The following is a 26,494-nucleotide window of genomic DNA, read 5'->3' as shown; positions in this document are numbered from 1 at the left end:
AGAAACTAGAAAATCGAACATCCTCAGTTAATAGTATAGATGAACTATTAGCACAAAAAGTTGATGAATTCCTAGCCATGTACAATTAGGCTAGGGACCCTTTGTATCACATCACACGATATTAGATATGAGGGAAAGTACATGTTCCTGATGTCCTAGATTTGGTATAAAAACAATATGGGAAGTCCAGTCTTTCTTTTGCACTTTTCTGCTATTACTGAAGGCTGCAGTCACTAGGACAGCAGAGTTGTTGTAGGCAGAGATTTAGGCTGAGTTACAAATTGCACCTATGATGTCTCTCAGCTCTCCAGTCCAGCTTACTTGGGATCCATGACAGAATGAATATGCACTGCTCTGTCCCCTCTTACCCCTTCTGATTTTCATATGCCAAACACCAGCTTGCATGGTGCAAAGAACTCTATTGTTGGCTGCAGATTATTGATTCTGAGACCATGATGCTCCCCCAACCCCCACTTGCCTGTGCTTCCTCATTGTGCCCAGGATACAACCTCCTGTAAACACTTAACACAAATAACGAAGCAGCACATTTGCATTTTCAATTCAGAGGGAAATTGGGTTAAGGGAGCTTCAATGCCTAAATCGTGTACAAAGAATAGGAACAGAGTCAAGGACAGTGTCTCAAGCAGGTTCCAGAATCAGTGGCTGGAGGAGGCTAGACTTGGAAGACTAAGAAAGCCAAATAAACAAGAGGGTCATAAGAGAACTGTAAACGAAGGGTCCTGTGTTACATTGGCTCTAATTTGTGATGTTCAGAAATTCATTCCTCAGCACTAAAAGAGCAGTGACACCTCTCTGAGAGTGGGTGCATCTCATAAGGAATAAGAAAGATGAAGAGGGAGACAGTCCAATGAGAGTTACAGAGCAGTTTGTAGCAAAGAAACTTAGAGCTACTGCAGTGCAGTGAATTTTATTAGTGAGCATTATCTCTTTTGCTTTCAGAAAATAACAAATGGCCTTAATAGCTTAAGGCATTGTTACAACGAAATATATACTGCAACTTCCTTATAACATTTTTCACTATAGAACAAAACAAGGCAGGTCCATCATGAACTCCATTAAAGGAGCTTTAGTTACTGAAGTATCAAAAGCACCTGGCCATTAGATGTTCCCAAGGCAAGAAACCTGAGAAAAGTGTTATTGCGATGCCATAGGTAATAAAAGCATCTAGAAAAATGTGGTATTTTCTTTCCTTTGCAGCAAAGATTCCATTGACTTTCAGCCGCACATACACTGAATGACAACCCCTCATGGCCAAAAGCCACAGATGGCAAGGACAAAGGTGACTATAGCTTGAGGTAAGACCAATTGCTCCATCCTATTAAATTTAAGGAAAGGCACTTGAGTAATTTGATAAGCCTAGAAAGAAAATATTCATGCATCTAAATACTAAATTTATGCCCTATTTTATAAAATGATCAAGGGACTGACTAATGGGTTAATCCTTGGTACAATTTGACTGAACTCTCTTACTAAACAATAAAAGCAGTGCAAAAGGAAAATGGAGGTAAATCAAACATACTGAACCCTCCTTTGCCCCATCATACTTACAAGATGGTAAAAAAAAAATCAAGCCCACTAATTTGAGTGGAGTTTCCTAGCAACCAAGGTGAAAATCAAAAGATGATATTTACAGGTGTCCTGTGATAATACCATTCATGTTTGTCTTCATAGTAACTTCTGAGAAATGTGAACCATTTACCTTCTAATCAACTAAAAATTATTACAGGAAGGCAGAACCGCACTGACCTAGAGAATTAAAAAAACTTATAATATTTCCTGAACCCTGTAACTCAGAGTTCAGTGTACTTCTGTGGAGCCAACAAACAAGCCCATCACAATTACTCCGTTATTTTCTGTCTAAGGACCTACATGTCCCAAAGCTTCCTAATCCTCCAAATTATTCACCTTTATGAGATTTGTTTTCAACATATTCCCATTGTTTCTTAACTCTGATAGCCTGGCTTAGTTCTAACCTTTCTGCTGAAAAACACCTCAGACCAAGTCTGCTTGTAGTTTTTTTTTTCTTTTTTTTTCTTTTTTTTTTTTAAAGCAACATCATCATTGCCTGAGGATTTCTCAGACAGACTTTCATTAAGGTCTTGGTATATGGATCAGTAGTCTTTTCCTTCCAGAGGTGTAGCTTGTCCTTCTTTCCCAGTTTGGATTAGGCTGAAAGTTATTTTGGCTTCTCTAGCATGCCATTACCCCACATTCTCCTATAGCAATTCAAACTCCTATTGACGGATAGACCTCTGACTTGGATAGACTTTCTTATTGTTTGGCAGAAGAGAGCAAACATATTCAAGAAGAGAAAACAATTGCTTTCCTGTTGGAAATATTCCTGTTGAAGAAGACTGTGTCATGAGTTTTTATATTAGGAGGAGCATTGAACAATAGAAAAGATGATGTCCTGAAACAGGAACAAAATATGGAAAGTCATCTGCTAACTCTACAAAGACCATTGGTTCACAACTTTGCATCTAGTGCTCATAAATCAAACCCTTACTGAGCTAATGCTACTACTGCTGCTGCTGCTGATGCTATTCAAGGACCATGGAAATTTAGTCTGAGGCACATATCCTAAACTCGCATTTGAATGGGTCCTTCTATGGGTTTCAGAACTGTAGTTCTCCATCTCTCATTGTATACTTCCCTGGATAGAATTTTAGCCCACCCCTCCTAACAGAAATCAAAAGCTGCCCCTTAAGGTAAAAATCACTGTGCAAGTGTGCAAATCCTTTTGAGGATTTCGATATATTACACAGCAATATTAAAGGCCAATGAACATAAGGGTGTAGTAATGGAGGCATGATCCTGTCATTCATGATTTCTGGGTTTAACGTGTACCACAAATACCACATATCCCTAAGACTGTTAGATGAAGAAAGCTTTACTCTAGTCTATAATGGGGTAAGGTGAGTGCTTTGCTGCTTTTCTGCATTCTTTATTTGTTACCACACATAATCACACTTCTTAAAAAGCAAGAAGAACTTGACAAGAAGGAGGAAATAATGAACGTGAGGAGAGGAGAGTTGAAACCACCTGTATTTGTCTCTGGAGCCATTCCCAGCCTTCACCTCAATTTTCCTCTGCCAAAAAAAGAGAGGGGGGGATAAGGAGAGAGGGAGGAAGGGAGAGAGAGAGAGAGAGAGAGAGAGAGAGAGAGAGAGAGAGAGAGAGAGAGATACTGAGAGACACACAGAGAGAACAAAGAAGGTGAACACGTTGAAAGTGGTTTTTTTTTTTCATTCCCACTAAGTCTTTATTTTCCTTTCTACCTCTTTTTGTGTGCACGTAAAGAGACTTCATCCAAAGCCTTGCTCCACAACTGGCTTCATTTCTATAAAATTCAAGTTTATAGAACTTTTCTGACTCCGATCTATGCTTATGGCTTCTCATTTTCTCCTACAGTCATAATTTATCTACACCAAGAGCAATAGACAATGAGTTCTAACTCTTAAGTATATAATTACTCTCTTGGATGCTGTGATAAGCTGAATAAGTCCTCACAGATCCACGGAAGATTTTAGGTGTTACCTTCTATGACAAAAGAGACTATGCTGAGGTGATTAAGTTAATGACTTTGAGGGGTAGTTTAGATTGCATTATCTGAGTGGGACATAAACATAATCACAGAGGTCTTGTATGAGAGGAACAGAGGAAGTTGTAGCAACAGAGAAGACACTATGCAGAAACCAAAAGAAACTTATGATTACTATCCTTGGAATGCAAGAAGATGCCTTGCAGAAAGAAGTGTGCAGGAATAAAACTCTAGAAGCCTGCTCAGGCCACTTTGGCCTCTGTAGCAACGATGTCCCTCTTGACACTTGTACTTGAGTCTACAGAGTGTTTTAGACTTTTGGTTCTAGAAGTCCAACAGAAAGAACTTATAAGTGCTCTGAACCATAAATGTGATGGCAACTTGTTTTTCAAAAACAGTTAACAAATAACGGAGTCTTCATTCTGCTTCTGCCAGGGAAGTGTCCCATTATACTCTGTGTCCCAGAACTAAAGATTCCCCTAAGGAAAGATGAGGTGAGGGATTGCTGAGAGATGAGAGATGAATAGCATAAGCAAGTACTGGGGCAGAGGGAAACAGCTGATGCCTTTGAAGGATAAAAAGAGCTCTCTGAATGGGGAAGGAAGATGTGTCTAGAAAGGAGAAGATGTCTGATTAGAGAACTTGTTGGCTTAGTCAGGGAAAAGTTTGAAAAACTGACCAGAGAAAATATTTCTCTATAGTTTTTAATTACCTAAAATCAATCAATCAATCAATCAATCAATCAATCAATCAAACAAACAAACAAACAAACAAACAGAGCCCATAATCCAATGAAGCTCAAATGTATAAATCTGGGACAACTTAGATGAAGATTAAAATAAACCTACAGCTGTGCAATGTTAAGCAACTCACTTTGCTTCTCCGAGTGTCTGTTTCACTCTATAGTATAGTGGGAATTATGAGATGGTTTGAGAAAATTAAATAATGTGGAAATGTGGTGCTGTGGGTGGTGTATACTTTAGTTAGTAGCATTGGCATCCTTATCCCCAGACTTTCTCTTATAGATTGCTGTACTGATTCCTGGTGTCTTGTTCCTCTTTCCTGTTTCATTTTACTTGGATATCAGGGACAGCTCTCTCATCACCTACTCTTAGACACTGGACAGTTTGGCATGTTGTCCTGGGCCTAATTTTGGGAACTTTAAAAGAGTAATCTGAGAACAGAGATGTAGAACCTAGCACTGCCTAAAAGAAAAACCTATCAGGAACAACTATGGGTTACCAGGGCAACTAAATCTCATCTCCTTTCCTAAGACACTCATTTTGGGTGAAAAACAAGATGAGGGACAGAGTGTAAAATGGAATTTGGGCTACAGTACTCTGCTTTTGGATTGAGGAAAAAGTCTCTATACCCAACTTTTTATTCTACAAATATGTCTTATCATTTAGGGCTCTATCTTGGTTAAGCTCTTTTTTTCCAGGATTGCTCTTATTAATGACGAATAATTAAAAGCCAAGGCAGAAAATACCATTAGCAATAGCTAATGATGAATCCATATGTGAAATAAATCATTGCATACCATATTAAACACAAGCTGTGTAGAGGTAAACTGATGGAAAAATATAACAACTAAATCATAGTATAAATTTCCAGGTCTCAGTTCTCAAACAATCATTCTATTGACAAGTTGGTAAATGTTGAAATATTGAACAAAGCAAGAAGCCTATTACTTTTTTGGAAGTGTTTAAGTATTTTAAAAATAGCTTGAAAGTGTTGTTGCTATATTTTCTAAATGACTAATATTCAGTCCTATGTAGTTTCTAGTTTATTTATAAACAATCTCAATTAGCAATTAATAAAAATGTTTGTGGAGGAAAAAAGCCAAGGCAGACATTTCTTTGGGTAGAAAACACTAGTGCCTAGGTTTTAGAGTTTCTATGATGTTCTTGCATGAAGAAAAATGATAGTCTGTGATAGTTGCCACAAGCCTTTGATTACCTCTTGGAAGAAGAAAAATACAAGAGCTGGTAAGATAGCAGTTAAAAACTCTTCCAGTTGACCTGTCTTTAATACCCCATGGCCACAAAAAGCAGCACATACTTCTAACTCCGGTTCCTGCACAAACATTGTGTTTATATACTCATGCAAGCACACACACATATTTAGAAACATATATCTATATACTTAGTCACATTAAATAACAATCAAAAAACAAAAGACATGAGGGAGAGCAGAAAGTGGTATATGGGAAGTTTCAGAGAGAGAGAGAGAAAGAAAAAAATGTCTTGTAATTATATTATAATCTAAAAAACAAAATAAAATAAATTTTAAAATAGAAATACAATAGGATCTCTAGTGAATGGAAATAGTTCTTGATCACTGTCCCTGAATTAGCACTTCCCATTTTTCCCATACTCTGTTTTTGCACACAACATATATTTTTGACATAGTCCCATTCTCAAATGCCTATTTTAAGTATTAGTTTATCTATTTTCACATTTTCCTTTTATTCTTTAGTAAAATCCATTCTGCCATGAAGATCAACCTGTTTAAGTTACACAGGCTTCTTTAAAAAAATCAAACTATTTTCAGTTTAAAGCCCTCTATTTCACAGCAAGAATTTATTTTCAGTTGACTTCATTTCTCTTGTTTTGCTTTTCAAGGAAGATTCCAAATGTATTTGCTAAGAAGACATTTCACTGAATTGTTGGCCCTACCCCTTCTTATCCTCATCAAGATATCGTTCCAAAAATGAGGATGTTAGACCCCATGCCCATGTCTTTAATTTTTATATCAGCACTATTAAATATTAGGCCTAAAATATTTGCTTTAGAAACAATTCACAGACCTTATGAAGCTCAAAAAGAAAAAGGCCAGAATGTGGATGCCTCAGTCCTTCTTAGAAGGGAAAACAAAGCACTCATGGGAGGAAATACAAGGTCAAATAAAGGAGCATGGATTGAAGAAAAGATCATTCAGAGGCCATCTCACCCAGGGAACCACCCCATATGCAACCACCAAATTCAAGCACTATTGTTGATGCCAAGAGGTGCTTACTGGCAGGAACAAGTTATGGATGCCTCCTCACAGGCTCTGCCAGAGCCATGCTGATACAGAGGAGGATGCTTGCAGCTAACCATCAGCCTGAACATGGGGTCCCCAATGAAGGAGCTAGAGAAAAGACTGAAGAAGTTGAAAGATTTTGCAACTTTATGGAATGAACAACATTATTAACTACCCAAACCCTTCAGAACTCCTATGGACTAAAATACCAACTACTGAGCACAGATGGAGAGACACGTGGTTTCAGTTGCATATGTAGCAGAGGATATCATTTTCTGGCATCAATGAGAGGAGAGGCCTTTGGTCCAGTAAAGGTGCATTTTCCCAGTGTAGGGAAACCCCAAGGTGCTGAGACAGAGAGGGTGGTTGAGAAAGGGAACACCTATATGGAAGCAAATGCAAGGGGAAGTGGGATGGGAGTGGGGGAAAAGGGCATACCATTGGAAAGGTAAATACAGAAAATATCCAATAAAAATTAAATTAGAAAAAGAAATATTTGTTTTTAGCTAATAAATTTACCAAGGTAATCCTTACTGAAAGGAAACCTCGCCCAGTCCCAGCAACATCATTTGAGTATCTGTTTTTGCTCTTGAAATTCCTCACAAAAATTCTTCTAAGCATGCTTATTTTCTCTAATGTCAGCCTTATTCTCATCTTTACCATCATACACTCTCTTGGAATTAATATCCACCAATCACTCTAAGTCTGCACAACACCAAAACTATTTTCTTGTATTTTCTTTCTGATGCTCCTGTTATGTTTATAATGTTTACTATCCAAATCTCTACAAATCCTTTTTGCATAATTTCTACTTCTACCCTCCTTCCATGATCTCTTTCACCTGTCCCTGTACTAAGTGTTCTCCTTGCCACCATAATTCAGTACAGACTCACTCAAGCTTTTGCTGCAGATCCTTCTCTTTGCCAAAACTAATCTCATGTTTCCCATAGGTGTAAGACTAACACATTATAGATGTCTTCTAGTTTTAATTATCTGAGGTCCAAATGTCTCATCAGGTTAAGTCAATGCTGTGCCTACCATGACTCTTCCAGTAGCAAAGGCTCCACACTTAGTGAAATGACTGCTTTCCCTATCCCCTCATTCAGTCAGTCAAATTTTCTTTTCACTCATTATCTGTCAATGCTCTTCCCTACCTTTCCTAATTTGAGTGCTTAATACAGTACTGTACATCTGGACTATTGTATTGCAGTAGTCTCTTAATGGCCTCTACTCAGTGTTTTCTACCATCCATCCTCAGCATTGCTGACAGATTAATTTTCTAAAGCACCTTCTTGACAGTTAGTTCACTACTTTAAGACTTCATATGGCCTTCTGTTGCTTATTAAATGAAGCATTTACTCTTTTGGATCTTAGGAAAGATGCTCTTTAATACAGCAGCAGTTGCCTTTCCAATAAGTGCTCATTTACCCTATTCATATGTACTATACTTTGGACATATTGAGCTCTCATATACATCATAAGACTACTTGAAAGTAGTATATTTGTATATTCAGGCTTCTGGGCATATACCCAAAAGATTTGCTAACATATAACAAGGACACATGCTCCACTGTGTTCATAGCAACCTTATTTATAATAACCAGAAGCTGGAAACAACCCAGAAGTCCCTCAGTGGAAGAATGGATACAGAAAATGTGGTACATTTACACTATGGAGTAATACTCAGCTATTAAAAACAATGACTTCATAAATTTTAGAAGCAAATGAAATACCATCTTGAGTGAGATAACCCATACCCAAAAGGACTTACATGCTATGTACTCACTGATAAGTGAATATTAGCTTAAAAGCTCAGAATACCCACAATACAACTCACAGACATATGAAACTCAACAGGAAATAAGGCCAAAGTGTGGATGCTTCGATCACCTTTAGAAAGTGGAACAAAATAATCATGGGAAGCAGAGGGAAGGCAAGGACCTGGGTGAGAAAGGGAAGGGGAGAGAAAAGGGGGCACAGGATCGACTATGGGAACAGGCAGGAGAGAAGTCCAGAGAGCCAAGAGAGTGAATAGAAATATATAGCTGTGGGGTGATGAAGAACTGTGGGGGGAACCACTAGAAAGCTCCAGATGGTAAGGATGTGAGAGGCTCCCAGGACCCAGTGGGAATGACATTAGCCTGTGAGAATGTGGGCTGTGAAAAGTATTTTGATTCCTGGTTGAGATGGGTTGAAGCCCTGGGGACCTTAAAGGACCACAGGAGCTTCCTAATCTCCCAGAAGATCAGGCTCCTCTCATGTACTTGCAGCTCCCCACAGCCTCCTATAGAGAGGTTTAAGACAGATCCCTCGTGTAGGGCAATGCCCCAAGGCCCTAGTCCACAGGTGAGGACATGACTACAGGTCACATAGGCTCAAGACCAGTCATGTAGAAGCAGGACCATGCCCCCAAATATATAGATGAGGTATTGCCCAGCTCTCAGGCCAAACCAATAGGAAGTACTTGCTATCAGACCTAGACCCATCCCCAAAGTGTATATAAGAATCCTATCCAGAAGGATTAAAGGTGTGTAGAAATCCTCTGAGAGCTTCTGTCATAAGAGCTGTAATGCTGCCGCTTGGGTAAGAGACCGGCTCTCCAAATTCGAAGCCAGAAGCTCCCCTGCACCCCTTGCTGGGGAGTCGGTCTCCTGCTGTCTAGGCCCAGCCAGAAGTCCTGGAGCAACTGAAGGAGCAGAAAAAGGAGGCGGGGCCACACCAGCAGTGGAGATAGCAGAAGCAGTTCCTCCTCCCTGTCAGAGTTCTCTCCCCTTTATCTAAACCCACACACCTAGCCTGAGATCTCCCATGGAGTGCCTCCAGCACACAGGTCCACATTAGCGAAATTACCCAACAGCGGGAGATAGAACCTAAAGAGACCCTTTCCTATAGATAGACCAGACCCATCTCAAAATCTTTAACCAAGAATTGTTCAGGTATAAAGGAAATGCAGGAACAAAAATGGAGCAGAGATTGAAGGCAAGGCCATCCAAAAACCGCCCTACCCTGTGATCAATTCCATCCTCCAACACGAAACCCCAAAGAAGTGCTGGCAGACTGGAGCCTGTCTTCTGAGAGGTTCTTCCAACACTTGATGAAGACATATGCAGATATTCATAGCCAGCCATTGGACTGGCTTCCCAAATGAAAGAGTTAGGGGGAACACTGAAGGAGCTACCGGGACTTCAAGCCCATAAGAAGGACCACAATATCAACCAACCAGACCCCTCAGAACTTCCAGGGACTAAGCCACCTACCAAAGAGTACACATGGAGGGACCCATGACTACCACTACATATGTAGCAGAGGATAGCCTTCTCTGGCGTCAATAGAGTGGAGGTGCTTGGTTCTGTGGAAGCTTGTTGCCCCATCAAAGGGATATGGTAGAAAGGTGAGGTAGAATTGGGTAGGTGGGGAAGTACCCTCTTAGGGGTAAAGGGAATAGGGGATGGAGTGGGGAGTTTGTGGAGAGGAGACCAGGAAGGAGGACAGCATTTGAAATGTGAATGAATATAATTAATAAAAATGAAAGTACTTTGTTGGTCAATTGTATGTATAGGCTCTTGACTCCTAGAGGTTTTGAATAGAAGCCAGTCTCTGATACATCATAGCTATGTAACATTGGATTTTATCTAGCTTCTCTGAACTTAGATTTCTCATGTATAAAATCAAAGTGAAAGATGGAATCTTGTCTTTATAGATGGTTAATGTATCTAGCTAGTGTATTCCTGGACTGTTGCATCTAGTAGATAGAAAACATAAAATTTCTGCATCTCTGACTAGTTCATGTTTACCTGTTTTAAATTACCTCTTTAATCATACTTATTAAATTCTTTTATTCTAATCAAGAAATTCTACTGTAGAAAACTTTCTCTGCTGTTTACAGTTCTAGTACTTGACACTGTCCATTTCAGTTTTATATAAACTCCATTTTCCTCCATGGCACACTAAATGCTTCTTCATACCTACATATGTTCTGATAATGCCTGCATTACCCACAGTGCCTTCCATGGTACAGAACGGGTACTTGGTAAGTGTCAGTTACCTGAGTAGCTAGAGACTACATGCTATAGCAGGAGAAAGGAACAAGAGTGAGGGTTCTGAGTTTGGCTAACCACAACTGTAAAGAGATTAAACTTTCTAATGGTGTTACTAACACCCACACCCTTTTCTCTTTCTCCTCTTGTCTCATACTCCCACACTTCTTTTCCATCTGGTACTTTACCCTTTATCAGAATCTTTAGCTTTGCTATGTGTACCATGGCTATTATTTAATCCTGATGATAGCCCTTGAGGGGAAAGAGGTTCCTATGACAACCTCAGAACTTGTTCTTTTGTCCTTTCCACTTAAGCTTTGATGAAAACCACCCTCCTACCTACTACAAATTTTTACAAGAGGGGTTCATTAAACTTATAATCCAACTCACTGTCTAGAATCTGTGATAGAAATACAGAGAAGGAAATTAGACTCCTTTATGTGATGATACCTACTCCCTGCCCAGATTCCTGTAACCACTCAACATCAATAGCATTCTTTAACATTCAAGAATGGCCTGGGATAAACTTTGCTTTTAGTTTACTAACAAACTTTGAAAACCAGTCATCCAATTTTCAAAAAGTCTTTCCTTGGCATCTCTGAAGTAAGTCTTGTGAAGGACAAAGCTATATCCAAGTAAGATCACCACTAAGCTTGATTTGTGTCCTCTGAATTTTCCACTGTTCAGCAAATCATGTAAGTTATGGTCAGTTCTTTGACCCCAGGAAATGCACTGCCTGGTAAATGAGTCTTAATGAATTTTAATATTACATGACACTTCACACAAAGTCATGCTTCTCTTGAACTCCTAAATCCTTCTCAACTCTGCATCATTCTAGCACTCCACTTGCATTTTTGTAGTGAATGAAGTCTGTAATCTTTCCCACAAGTTTTTAATCAAAGAAATATAAGAACTAATTCTCATTGGATACCTAGTGAATACTTTGTATATTAGGTACTTCCATTTAAACTTCACAGCAACCTAATGATACCTGACACTGTCTACATTTTTAGCATAAAATAGATGATATCCATTCAACCTAAGCAGTTGGTATAAGGCTATTATTCATCTAGTAAGTAGACAGACTGGAATTTGATAGGCCATTTTTGATATCATAGGGTGTTGCTTCTCTACTCCCCTACCATTCCTGTGATAATCGGTATCTGTTTACTAGAAAAAAAATCTTTTCTCTTGATACTTGACTGATGGGTGTGGTACCTTTCTAATAGATTTTGTATCAAATGAATGTTTATAGTGCCTCCTGAAATCTACAATACCCATCACCAACAGATGTCAGAACACTTCATCCAATTGTCCAGTCTCCTCAGATTCAAGACCCATGTACAGATGGCACTTTTGAGAACTTGAAGTGGTTGTCTCGATTTCCTATGGTATAGCCACTAGAATATTTTTTTCTTTTATCCTAAGAAATAAACACATAGGTAAAGTGCTAAACTGTACCTATTGCTGTCCCAGGTAATATTCTAAGAAGAACAAAAGTATCTTTGGATTCTACTACTTTCCTGAGATAAAGATAACGGTTCGGTTCTAGGGGTCAGGGGGAAGAAGTATGCTCTTTGAAGATGTCTTATAACATTGAGGATATAATAGCATCCCTGATTCTATCTGAATCCCATATAAACCATATTCCCACAAAGAGAGACTATGATAATTGCAAATAATGATCACTTTAAATGACAGAGATGACTCCCTTTTTTTAAAATGAACATTTACATTTAAATACAGACATAGGAACCAGAATAGGAATAATCTTAAAAACATATCTTTCATTTCTCCAAAATTTCCTGTATGGCTATTTTTAATGTAAAAAAGCTTCTGGAATGTAGTTGATATTGAGCAAGTTTTACCAAAGCTTAAAATAATAGACTTTTAGTGAAACACTCAATACCTAATTCAGGTTGTGCCTATGGTGAAATGTTATACATACAGGAAGTCAATAGTTTTGTCTCAATAATGTAGTTATTTTCTTCTTGAGTATATTGGATAACTTGGATTAACAGCTTTAAAAAGGTTGTCAAAGAGGTAAAATATTTTAATGAATAGTCACAAGTCATTTAGCATTATCAATACTGATTTTTATCAGGTAGGCACAGTGTTCTTGAAGAGGTTACAAATGATCCTTAAAATGTTGCATACAACTGGATCCTCTCAACTCACCAAGTTAAGAATCCAAGGTTTGGTGAGACATTTTCTGGTGAAAGATGATCCACCATTTTATTTAACTTTCCCAGTTAAGTGGAGAAATATTACCCCTGGGAAAGAGGCTTAAGGAAAATTGATTTTCATGAGTACAAGGTATTAAGCAAACAGGCAGGACCTGAATCCCTAATGGGAGGAAGTTCTAGCAGGATATTAATTTGAGCAGTTGGAACAGCAGCAAGACTCAGAATGCCCTTGAAGGTGGAGTCTGGTTCTATGTTAGGATGAATCATCTGGATGAGGAGGTCATGGTAGCCAGTCTTCTGTGGCAGAGAAAAAAAGAATACAGTGAAAGGTAAGAAAAATTAATCTAGGCTTCTGATAAAGTTGACAAAATTAAAATCTCAGATTTTTACTGGGATGTGTAAAAGTCACATCAACAGTTACTGACACTTCATAGGATATGTAGTTCTAATACTAGATATATGAAGGACATCAGGAGAAAGCAAAAGAAGATTGTATTGATGTTTCCTGCTGAGTGAGATGACAGATGAAATAACTTTGGAGTCATGATCTACACACAGGCGCACATTTGTCAGAGCACAGTAACGTTCCTTATGGATTTTGTCAGCACTTTGTATGAATTGTTTCATTAAGTTAGAGAAACTATCTGTAAGCTATAACGTCATTTTATTATCTCCTATCCTTTATTTTACACGTTAAAATACTCACATAGCAAGATATTAAGTTATTTACCCCAAGTCAAACAGACAGAATACAATGAAGACAGAGCTCACACTCAGATCTGCCAGACATAAAAGCTTATGCACTTAGCCACTGTTCCCTATGACATAACAAATCCTCTAGCAGAGTGGTCCTCAACCTATGGATTGTGACCCCTTTTGGGGGGTTGAACAACCCTTTCACGGGGGTCACCTAAGACCACTGAGAAACACAGACTTTACATTATTAATTTTAAAAGTAGAAAATTACAGTTATGAAGTAGCTATGACAATTTTATGGTTGGGGACCACCACAACACAAGGAACTGTGCTAAACAGTTACAGAATGAGGATGGTTGAGAACCACTGCTTTAGCACAAACAAAACACACCATATTACTGTGATTGTGGCAGCTTCTTAAAATTTGTCACAGAAAAAAAAAATAGGAATCTATGAACAAGAAGATTCAAAAAGTGTTAAGGAGTGATGGCTAGAATACCCAAATGTTACAGGGTAGAGAAAATAAAAGAAAATAACTGAGTTTTTTTTTTCTTCAAATATCTGTTGATATACAACAAATATCATGATGACAGCTAAACGATGCAAGAAAAGGTATATCACTTTGATTCAGATATCTAGAATAAGGAGCATGTAATCAGATAAATATTAGAGTGATGAATTGGGACATTTCAGTGCCCTGCCTTGTGGGTTGGTGGAATAAGACAAGAAGTCTATCAGATGCTATTCCTTACCCTTCAGAACAAGAGGAACAAAAGAAACCATTTTTTTTAAAGATGCTACAGGTGAAAAAACAAAGTGTTTTAGCTTTGTTTTGATATCTTTTTTCTTGCAATTACCACTAAATGTTTTTTGAGTGTCATCATTTTCAGATCTTTTGCTACAAACTCATAGACATGTTTCAAGTTAATATTTAATAGAATCTAAAGAGTTAATTTAGATATGTATTTGTGTAGAATTTTATGTAGAATCACTGCATTTTATATGCAACCAAAATAAAAACATGCTTTTAATAATTTTCTTGCTTTTTTTAGTCAAAAGTAAAGTTTTCATACAATATATTCTGATTACAGTTCCCTTCCTCCTATTCCTGTCTGTCTGTCTGTTTGTTTTTATATAACTTACCCAAGTGTTTTTGTCATTCAGCACATATCATTTGGTCTGAGACATTTCCTAACCTGTTTCATTGTTTGTCATCTTGATGAATGAAATAGAAAAATAAAAATATTGGCACCAAAATTACAGGTGAATTAGACATATCTGTCACCAGGTCTCAATAATGCCAATTTCCCAGTCTGTTTCTGGGTCTCACTGTTAGTCTAAAGCATCTCAGCAATGTATGTCTCTAGGTCTCAAGGTACAAAAACACAAATAACAGAATCATTCTTTTGGACACCAGGATTTTTCTAGCACCATTAATGTGCAATTCCTTTAACAGTTGAGTAGTCTATAGTGTTCTACAAGATGTTTTCAATGGAAAAAAAAGAAATCTTTGTCCACAGTGTTCTACTGTGTGGCAAAGCTTAAGTTATTCAAGAAAACTATTCGTTTTTGAGAGTTGACCCTGTCATCAGGGATACAAGTCAAGGATCCTTTCTTTGAGCTTGCACAGATACTTTCTGTGGGTAACTCTCCTGCTCTTGTCTCTCTATGGTGTCGTTTTAGGGAGGAGGTTAATATGTATTTGGAGCAAAGGTTGACCTAAATAGTGAGGATTAAGCTGCAAAGATGAACTTCTTTACTTGTCTGTGCTGCCCTGATCTCTAGCATCAATTTCCCCTGATACAACTCACTGCCATTTCAAGTAGAATATAGATCTAATAGAACTTCAAGCCTACATTCTATCTTAATATGTAGAATTACAGTTTGGGGGACGAAAAAATACAGAGTACCTGATTGGTATAGACAAGCAACTCTACACTTTATTCTGTTGTTCTTCAAATTCCACTTCACCTCCCCTTTTTTTTTTCCAAAAGGGTCTTCTTAATTGATTCTAAAAGAAGTGCCTTTGCACTGTTATAGCAAATCTCTGATTCTATACTTAAGGGTCTGCACTTTGGTTTTATGATTGTACTTACACAATTGTTAACATCTTATGAGGTGGTGGATGTGAATTTGGGGCATTTTATATTGTCCTCAAAACAGCTTTATTTTTTTATGGTTATAATGACATAGGAAATATTGATACTTAGGTAAATCTTGGTTAAGGAAATACCAAGAAAATAGGTCCAGATGACATGATTAATTACTTTTTCTGTGTGCTAAATGTTAAGAAAGAAGATGTTTTCCACTGCATTTACTTAACAGTTCCATAAAGAAAGCTGAACCCTCTTTCCTTACTTAGGTAACCGAGAATAATGATCATTCTAATTGTACATCTTTCAGAACCTCTGACCACCATTCTCCATCCACTCTTAATGGTCATAAGTATAAATGAACATGAATAAGAGAGAAAGAAAAAGACTGAAAGCATTCTGACTCCAACTGACCCCTGAAAATTATTTTCTTGGCTAAACTTGTTCCATTGTCATCTACCTCTCTCATGCAAGAGAAAAATGAAATAGAGTATAACCTTTTTTGTTGGGGGGAGGGAACAGATAATAAAAAGTTCTGAGCAATCGTGTCATCCTTAATGTTGGTTGGGGGCTCATTTTGAAAAGATTTTGACAATCCCATCAAACTGAGCTCTCTTGTACACCATGTGCAAGATTGCTCCTGAAATTCAGTTGCTAACCGCGGGCTTTGAGTAATTTTCGTAGGGTGAATAAAGGTTATGCTGACCTATTCGTTCTCTTCCCTGGTTGTTTTTGGAAACAAGGACAATAATTTGTGATGCATTTGCTTAAGAGCTTGTTTTTAGTCACACTAAGAGCCCTACCTCTCAGAGCTGGAACCCTGTCTATCACTAAGCTTCTGACCTTAACTGGCATCTCAGAAATGAGAGAAAAAGAAAGAGAGATACACATAGAGAGACAGAAACATAGACAGAGAGAACAAGGCGTACTCAGAAAGAGAAAGGTGATCTTCCTATCTCCGGGAAAAACATGTTTATCCATGTAGTTGCTGGAGCTAAAAATACGATATTCATTCTCATTTTTTTCTTGTATTTCATGCCTGCTCTGAATATATTCATAATATACTTAATTTCTTAAATCAACCCTTTATTAATGTATATTCAAAGAAATGCCAGAACATCTTAATGGTATACTTTAGGGGATTAAAAACCCTAAAGGTAGCTCATCTTACCCCTTTCTAACTTATGTTTAGATACCATCTGTTGCCAGATCAGCAGAGTGGCATTATAACCAGTTACTGGTTTACATTCTGATTCTTTCATATCCGACTATTCCTTACCCATCTTATCTCAGCCTAAACATGTAATGTCCACCTCTGTTTTCTCTAGAAATGTCACAAAACTGATACCACCCCTTCCTGAACATTATTCTTTGCATCAAGGTCCTTTATATGTCTCTCAAAGCTCTTATCACAGTGATCGTTTTATACTTAATTGTCAGAATTTCATCTGTTTAATTCAGGGTTCTCAACCTGTAGTTAGGACCCCTTTTGCTTACCAATATCTCCCCCAAAATATTTACATTACCATTCCTAACAGCAGAAAAATATACAATTAAGAAGTAGCTACAAAATAATTTCATGATTGGGAAATCACAACAACATAAGGAACTACAGTAAGGGTCACAGCATTAGGAAAATTGAGAACATTGGTCTACTGGCTACTTTTACCACTAAACTATATTCTTAATGAACACTCGTACCAGGTATTCTTTGCTTATAGTTTCTCCCTATACCTACCAGTTCAAAATATGTGTGTGTGTAAAGGTGTGTGGTCAGAAACTGAAACAGACAAGACTTCTTAACTTCTCTTTTGCATCTATGTTCATCTCTCTTCACTGCAATAATAGAGTGGACTTATGGAGGCTGTAAGCCTTCAATTTTGGACATATTAAAGACCATGCTTGTAAGCTGAAGGGGAAAATCAAGTTTATTCCATTACTAATTAATGAGACTTGGAATTGAATGATAAAATTCTAATGATGTTAATGTTGATACTGAATGCAGGCTGGCAGTCTCTAAAGACAAACTAAAATGGTAAGAGGACACTGCAGTTTAATTCCCCAATTAGGAAGCAGCTGTCACCTCCAGGGACAACCTTAGATGATGATTGATTTTCTTTATACACTGTAATCATTGCCAGCGTTACTTCATGCAGTTCAAGTGTCCTGTATTCCTTTAGTATTGTTGGATCTTCTTTAACAAAACCCTAATACTCTAACATCTGGATTGGTACAATGGGTAAATTATGAAATATTTCTTCATACTTCAGGAGCATTCTAATAAGATTCTTTTAAATAACCAGATTGTTGAATATAGTTAAAATGATTTCACATGCAAAAAATACGATTTATTTATAACCTTTTCAGGAAAAATTGTCATTACCCAAAACAAAGCAGAAAAGATGGCTCTTCCTTTTTTTTTTTCCAGTCACAAACTGAGCCTTCAGTTTTGAACACTGATGAAATCAAGTCCATACCTCTGGTTTCCTACCTCCCCCTCATTTATGCCACAGCACAGACTAATTTGTAATCCTATCATAACCCAGGCACTATGATCAGTCAGCCACTTCACAAATAGGGGTCTTTGAGCATGGAGGACAAGTGGGCAAGGAGACGCTATATCTATGACTCACTGATAACCCATCCTGGCTGCTGGGGGAAAGAAACTCTTCAATGCACATCCTACTGCTTGTGAGTCAGGAATGTCATTTTCATTTATGAATGATGGAACATTATTTTTCTCTAACATTTCCAGTGAATAACTTTACATATATTTTCCCTCAATTTCCATAGGAATTTGATACCATGGAAGCAATCAGCTACATATCCATAGAGCCTGGCAGAAACTCTTATTTTTCTTATTGGTAATTTAAGATCAATAATTCTGAATTCACCTTCTCCTTCCAGTGATTTTTAGTGAAATCCACCATGATTGAGGGGTGGGGGAATTCAGTAGGAAAGAGTTGTCAGATTTACTGTTATTTTAAGATTTGGGATTCACATTTCTATTGAGTCTTTAATACTGTTTCAGAAGTTCAGGTAATATTGTTAAGAGAAGCTTCTGTTCCATGTCACCATTATATAGTTTGATTCCTACTGTTAGACTCTCAAAGGTAGATATAGCAGCAGTTATGTCAAAGAAAAAAAGTGGGAAAAAGCATTGAAGTCACACTTTCTTAAGGGATCCTTAACTTGGGATCTCTTTACAAGCATTGTGGTTTGAATGAGAAATGTCCCCATAAACTCATGTGTTTCAACACTGAATTCATATCTTGTAACACTATGCAGGAAGGTTGTAGAAACTTTACAACATGGAGTCTTGTTAAAGAAAGTGGGCGACTTGAAGCAGACCTTACTCTATATAGTATAGCCCTCGTTTTCTATCCCATTTGTCCTTCCCAGCCTACTGAAATGTGAATATGTATGACGTACATCCCAGCCACATGTTCATGCCACCATAAAGTAGCCTGATGCTATGCTTTCCCCATCACAAAGGACTGTATCCCTCAATCTAGTAGACAAAATAATTCTCTCCTCCTTTTGGTTGTTTCTGGTCCATTTTTCACCATATGAAAGAAATCAAGAAGGAATACAACAGCTGTTTGGTAAGTCCACCTAGTTGACCATATACAGAATGTCCCCTAGCAGGGAAGAGACAGGACTTTCTGTGCTAAACATTATTTCTGGTGTCCTTGTTCCCTTCTAGAAGTGTTTGCTCTCTTGCCAGTTGTTTATATCTCTCCTCCTCAGATCTTGAGCCTGGATTTCATAGATATGGGTAATCTGACTGCAATAAAAGAATTTCTCCTTCTGGGATTCGGAAGCCTCCATGGGTTACAGTTTTTCCTTTTTGGAACATTTCTTGGAATTTACATAATGACTTTATTGGGGAATATTCTCATTCTTACAGTTACTTCCAGTGACCAGAGCCTCCAAACTCCCATGTATTTCTTTTTGTCCAATTTCTCCTTCCTTGAGATCTGGTACACAACTTCCATTGCTCCTAAGATGCTGAAGACCCTTCTCTCTGCTCCAGAGACAATTTCTTTTACAGGATGCGTGGCTCAGTTTTATTTCTTTGGCTCCATGGCAGTAGTTGAGTGTTTTCTCCTGGCAAGCATGTCTTATGACCGATACCTTGCTATCTGCAGCCCACTTCGGTACCCATCTCTCATGAACTTCCACACATGTATCTTGCTTGCAGGTGGATCATGGGTGGGTGGATTTTTAACTCCTGTTGTTACTGTCACAATGACTTTCCAGCTCCAGTTCTGTGCATCCAATGAGATTGATCATTTCTTTTGTGACCTTGCCCCTGTGCTGAAGCTGGCTTGTTCTGATCCTGAGGAAGTCAAAAAAACTACTTTCCTCATGGCCTCCTTTGTCACCATGGTGCCCTTCTTGCTTACTGTAGCCTCCTATATAAACATTGTTGTTGCTGTCCTCAGGATGCCATCAGCTGCAGGAAAGCAACGAGCCTTTTCCACATGCTCCTCCCATCTCATCGTGGTCTCTTTGTACTATGGAACTCTGGGAACAGTGTATGCTATACCCACAGCAACTCAGGCCACAGCCCTCAACAAGGTCTTCTCACTGCTCTATACTGTGGTCACCCCCATGATCAACCCCATTGTGTATAGCTTGAGAAACAAAGATGTTAAAAAGGCAGTGCAGAAACTCCTGAGTAAGTGGGGACATCCCAAGAAGACTTAATAGCCTTCTCTATCCCCAGAGTCTTTTTCTCATGTGCTGTGCTTCTTTATAGGTGTCCAGGTACTTGATTGACAACTTGGGGTCTCAAGCAACTGCTGTTCCCTTCTTCTATGGAAATCAGTAGCAGAGGAGTGATTCTTCTTTCAGATTTTCCAGACTAATGTTTCAGTTCATTTCCTGAACAGAACAAGTAAATGTATCAAGATAGATGTAACTTTATAAGGTTAATCCCTCATATGTTGTTTTCTTTTAAGGGGAAAGTAGGAACACAAAACTTGATCATTCACAAGAACCAAGATATAAAGTCAACTGCAAAATAGATAAAATATAATATTCATTCATATAGACACATTTGTGTACATTCATGTACATAACACATACACACACATAGACAAACACATATTTCAGCCAAAGAAAGCTGAAATTATATTATTGGCAAGAAAATAGATTTTTCTGGAAACTATCATGTAAGTAAAATGAACAAGACTCAGACATCACATTTTCTCTCATATATGGGACCTAGATATTAAAATTATATAAAAATAAAAGAATACTAGGGAGAAAGCAGGGCTCAAGAGGAGCAGGAGTGAGAGAATAAAGGCTAAAGATGATCAAATTATATTATGTGTACATATGTAGATGCTGCATTAAACCTGCTATTGTGTACAACTTATACATGTCAATCATTAAAGAGACCTAGCTTGTAACAACAGCTCCATGCCATAACTGTCTATTCTTTGCTTTCTTTTTCTGTGTTTATGACAGAAGTTGATAGAATTATTTGTTGGCATCTGGGTTTCTTGGTTAAATCACTTACCCATGTCCACATGTATCCACGTGCAAATACTGTCAAGATTTTTTCCACACTTCATACATATACTCAGTTATTGTGCTATATCTATGTATTGTTCTTCATCCTCCAGGACTTCATATTATCTTCCCTTAGCTTCTGCCTAGGCAAGACCCTTTACTTGCCTTGAAGTTCATCCACATTTCAACTACTGTAGCTTACATTGTCTTGTTTCTTTAGATCATCTACTTTTCTACTGATAAAATGCTAGTGCAGCTATTGACTAGTTCACTCATTCGAACAGTTAAATTTCTCAAACACTAGAGCACCATTGTCCATATTACTCCTTTTTGAAAAGTATGTTTCTAATTAAAATAGAATTTTAGTATTTCCCCCCTTTCCTCCCTCTAACCTAACTTCAGCTACCTTTCCTTGAACTCCTGCCATATTTGACCCCCTTTCCTAAGTTGAATGCTTAATTATTTTTTATTACTGTTACATCTGCAGATTTATGTTAACTCAATACATGTTTGGACAGGAGGTAGGCAGGGAAAGGTAGGAAAATGGAAGAGGGACAGAGATTAGGGAGGAGAAGCAAGATGGAGATGGAGAAAGTAGACTTAGATCCAGGTGAACTTAATTGGCGATAGGTAGGTATAAATATTTTAAGGGTTTCTGTAGGTCATTTTATCTTATATAGAAGGGCAGTTTGTGTCTTTGTCTATTGGATGTAATCTTATTGTATAGAGAGGGTTTGTAGATTGAGAATTGAATATATAAACCTGTATGTAAAGCTATCAGGCCTTAGAGTAATGTTTGTGATGGGTGGTGAAGGAAAGAAAATGCCAGGACAGGACAGAAGCAGCAGGGCAGGTGGAGTGAACGGCCCGGGCACTGAGTGACAGAGTCTGTGTTATCAGCTTTATACTAGAGTGGCGTCCGCTGAGTGAGACCTCTGGGGCCAATAAAGACATAAGCCATTTTTTAAAAATATTTACTGCAACATACATCTATATACATATGCATGTGCATAGGTATGTAGTTTGCATATGCACAAATACATATAGTTACAACTTGCTGTGTCCATTCTTGTTGGTGGTATGCATATATACATATACATACACATATACATATACATTTATACATATATACATATCCACCTCACTAACAAGAATATACATATACACATACACACAAAATATATATGCCACATGTATGGCTCAGGGATATGTCCTGCTCCTCTTAAATTTTCCCAGCATAGCATCCCACACAAAACAATTGCAAATAATCACTTGTTGATTAGATCAAACAATGACCTGTCAAAACAATGAATGTGTGGTAGATAAAGTGAAAGAAGACATTTCCTGCATACACTAACTATACATCTAAAAATCCCTTTTCTCCCTACACAATTCCTTGGTATCCTGGCCATCCCTAAGCAGAATAGCCATCCCCTAACTTCCAGTTATACAATGAGTCCAAGAATGTCAAGCAGTTTGGGAAAGACTTTCTTAGCTTGTTCTTCCTACTCCCTTCCCGGCCACCTACAGAGCTCCCTGTTGTGTGGGGACTAATTGTCTCTAATCTAGTTTTAACTTCTTGTAATTACCCTCAATTATGAAATAGAGCCTGCAGAACACACTCCTTGTGGTTAAAACCTGGATCTGGAGTAGAATTGTAATTACCGTTCAGCCTCTCAGGGGTGCTGCCTTCTGCTCAGATACACAGTGGAAATGCCTCATCTGCTCCAGCTACACACAAGTGTTTCTGAATCCAGTTAAAGAATTTGTTAAGTGTGCTTGCTATTAGGAAAGATTAAAAATAACTACTGCCCCCACATCAAATAAACCTGGGAATCTTTAATAGCTTTCCTTTGCCCTTAGGGTAAAACCAAAATGTTCCATGGAAGTGAGCAGCAAAGACACCTGTTACAAGATCTCCAAACATGTAGTCTATCTCCAGCTTACCTCTAGCTTAAGAATTTATATTTCCAGTCAAAACTCTCAGCCTTGGCTCTACAAACTCCTGTCTTCCTGTGTCCTCAACTCCATAACAGAACTTCCACACATTATGTATTTTGTTTCCTTCCTTCTCTCTTTTTTCTTTATTTTCTGTTCATTTTTCCTTTATTAACTGAAATATGATATCATGTAGTCAACACTGCTTTAAAATTTATAGCAATATTCATCCCTCGACTTCCAAAATACTGAGATTACAAATATGCTGTATCATACCCAGTTCCACACCTCTTCTAATTTGCATAATCCGTTGGGTGCCAATCTTCATATATATACTTTTAGAGAACTCTTATTTTTCACTACACATTTTCACAACTGCAATTAAATAAGTATAGAGTATAATATGTACACACATATATGTATAGATCAGTATTTATCTTCTACCTACATCAAAATTTTACCAAGGCATGATTCATGACAGCTGTATTTGACTTCTATAACTATCACCAAGCACAACACTTATCACAAAATAATTTCTTCAATAAATAGCTGTTAATAATAAAAGAATAAAAAGGTCATCTAAAGTCATTCTGTGTGTTTAATAAAGCATTGTATTGCTCTCACTCGAGATGGGATTCAAACATTCCACTCTGTTTTCCAAACCACACTTTACTCTAGGATCCTTTGATAATTGATCATTTTGCAAATGTATGCATTTCTTCCCAGGACTAGAAGATGGCATATGGTGCAAGACAGCCTATCTCTAGTACTAAGAAGCATGTCAATGTGTGGGGTCTTGGTCCCACTGCTTCTCTGCTGTACCCAAAGGGCAACACTTTTCTATTACTGAGCTCTGATTGATGTACTTGCCTGTGCAATATGAATATTTTTTCTGTATTTAGTAAGCATTATGTTAATGATTGGACAGACTAATTAATAGCAAATCAGATTAGATTTTACGTCTCTGTACAAGCCAAAGGGAAATTATCTCCATTAACCTGATCAGTACAAACTGTCATGCTAGATTAGAAGTACTACTACTCCAATTTGTGCCTTAACCCTCACTGTTTGGGCCAGATGGTTTGTTGGTACTTCAGCATCTGCTCAGGGAAGACAGAGAAGAAATATAGAATGGGCAAAGCAGTAATAAGAAGAGCGAAAAAGAGCTTCAGGTCCAGTCTAGAGAAATAAAGCCAATAGTACCTGAATCAACACTAGGTCGAACCTGTGGAATTATTTTTCATCCCATCCCTCTCCCCCTGCTCTATGAGGGTGTTCACTCACCCACCCCCTTCTGCCTCTGCACCCAGACATTCACCCTCACTGGAGCATCAAACTTTGGTAGGACCAAGGGTTTCTCCTCTCATTGATGCTACATGTGCAGCTGCAGCAATGGGTCTGTCCATTTGTACTCTTTGGACAGTGGTTTAATCCCTGGGAGCGCTGGTGAATTGGCATTGTTCATAGAGCTTGAAAACCCCTTCAAATCTTTCTCTAACTCTTCCATTAAGGACCCTGTTCTCAGTTCAATGATTTTCTGCAAGCATCTGCCTCTGTATTGGTCATGCTTTGACTGAGCCTCTCAGAAGACAGCTATATCAGGCTCCTTTCAGCATGCACTTCTAAGCATCCAGCAATATTGTCTGAGTTTGGAGGCTGTATATGGGCTGGATCTCCAGGTGGAGCAGTCTCTGGATGGCCATTCTCTGCTAGAAACTTTGTCTCCATATTTCCTTCTGAAAATATTTTTGTTCCCCCTTTTAAGAAGGACTGAAGCATCCACACTTTGATCATCCTTCTTCTTGAGCTTCATATGGTCCATAAATTGCATCTTGGGTATTCTGAGCATTTGGTCTAATATCATACTTATCAGTGAGTGTATAACATGGGAGTATTTTGTGATTGGGTTACCTCACTCGGGATAATATTTTCTAGATCTATCCATTTGCCTAAGAATTTCATGAAGTTATTGTTTTTATTAGCTAAGTAGTATTCCGTTGTGTAAATGTACAACATTTTCTGTATCCATTCCTCTGTTGAAGGACATCTGGGTTCTTGCCAGCTTCTGGCTATTATGAATAAGGCCACTATAAACATAGTGAAACATGTGTCCTTGTTTTATGTTAGAGCATCTTTGGGTATAAGCCCAGGAGTGGTATAGCTGGGTCTTCAGGTAGTACCATGTCCAATTTTCTGAGGAACCAGCAGACTGGTTTCCAGAGTGGTTGTACCAGATTGCAATCCCACCAACAATGAAGCAGTGCTCCTTTTTGCCACATCCTTGCCAGCATCTGCTGTCACCTGAGTATTTGATCTTAGCCATTCTGACTGGTGTGAGGTGGAATCTCAGGGAGGTTTTGATTTGCATTTCCCTGATAACTTAGGATATTGAACATTTCTTTGGGTGTTTCTCAGCCCTTCGATATTCATCAGTTGAGAATTCTTTATTTAGCTCTGTATCCCATTTTTGATAGGGTTACTTGATTCTCTGGAGTCTAACTCCTTAAATTCTTTGTATATATTGGATATTAGCACTCTATGTGATATATGATTGACAAAGATCTTTTCCAATTCTGTCAGTTGCCATTTTGTTCTTAGACAGTGTCCTTTGTCTTACAGAAGCTTTTCAATTTTATGATGTCCCATTTGTACATTCTTGTTCGTGGAGCATGGGCCATTGGTGTTCTGTTCAGGGAAATTTCCCCAGTACCCATGTGTTAAAGGCTCTTCCCCTCTTTCTCTTTTATTAACTTGAGTGTATCTGGTTTTATGTAGATGTCTTTGATCCACATGGATTTGAGATTTGTACGGGGTGATAAGAATGGATCAATTTGTATTCTTCTACATGCTGACTGCCAGTTGTACTAGCATCATTTGTTGAAAATGCTATCTTTTTTCCACTAGATTGTATTAGTTCCTTTGTCAAAAATCATGTGACCATAGGTGTGTGGGTTCATTTCTGGTCTTCAATTATAATCCATTGATCTACCTGCCTATCTCTGTACCAATACTATGCAGTTTTTATCTCTAGTGCTCTGTAATACAGTTTGAAGTCAGGGATGGTAATTCCCCCAGAAGTTCTTTTAGAGTTAAAAATAGTTTTTGCTATTCTGCATTTTTTCTTATTCCAAATGAATTTGCAAATTGTTCTTTCTAACTCTATGAAGAATTGAGTTGAAATTTTGATAGGGATTGCATTGAATCTGTAGATTGATTTTGTCAAGATTACTATATTCTGACAATCCATGAGAATGGAAGATCTTTCCACCTTCTGAGACCTTCAATTTCTTTGGTTCCTGTGTCCTGAGTGCTCTGGCCCAGCTCCCCTCGGGACAAGAATTTGAGCAGGGTTGTTGGTTTCCTCTCAGATGAGTTTGTGCTCCCGTGAAACCAGCTCTCTCCCAGTGGTGTCTCATTAGAGCCTTATTATGCCTC

At 38.1% G+C, this 26,494-nt stretch overlaps 1 protein-coding gene across 1 annotated transcript; it reads left to right on the top strand.

Annotated features, from left to right (window-relative positions):
- Positions 1 to 19,372: 19,372 nt before the first annotated feature.
- Positions 19,373 to 20,311, top strand: LOC308414718 (olfactory receptor 10A5-like; the record flags this gene model as incomplete). The annotated part of the gene is made up of 1 exon (XM_080909953.1): positions 19,373 to 20,311. The coding sequence occupies one exon, from the start codon at positions 19,373 to 19,375 to the stop codon at positions 20,309 to 20,311; it is 939 nt and encodes a 312-aa protein (XP_080766079.1).
- Between the last annotated feature and the right edge of the window lie 6,183 nt (positions 20,312 to 26,494).

The sequence above is a fragment of the Micromys minutus genome (assembly GCF_963924665.1).
Source record: "Micromys minutus genome assembly, chromosome: X".
In the NCBI taxonomy this organism is placed as follows: domain Eukaryota; kingdom Metazoa; phylum Chordata; class Mammalia; order Rodentia; family Muridae; genus Micromys; species Micromys minutus.
This window is presented reverse-complemented; position numbering and strand designations above follow the sequence as displayed.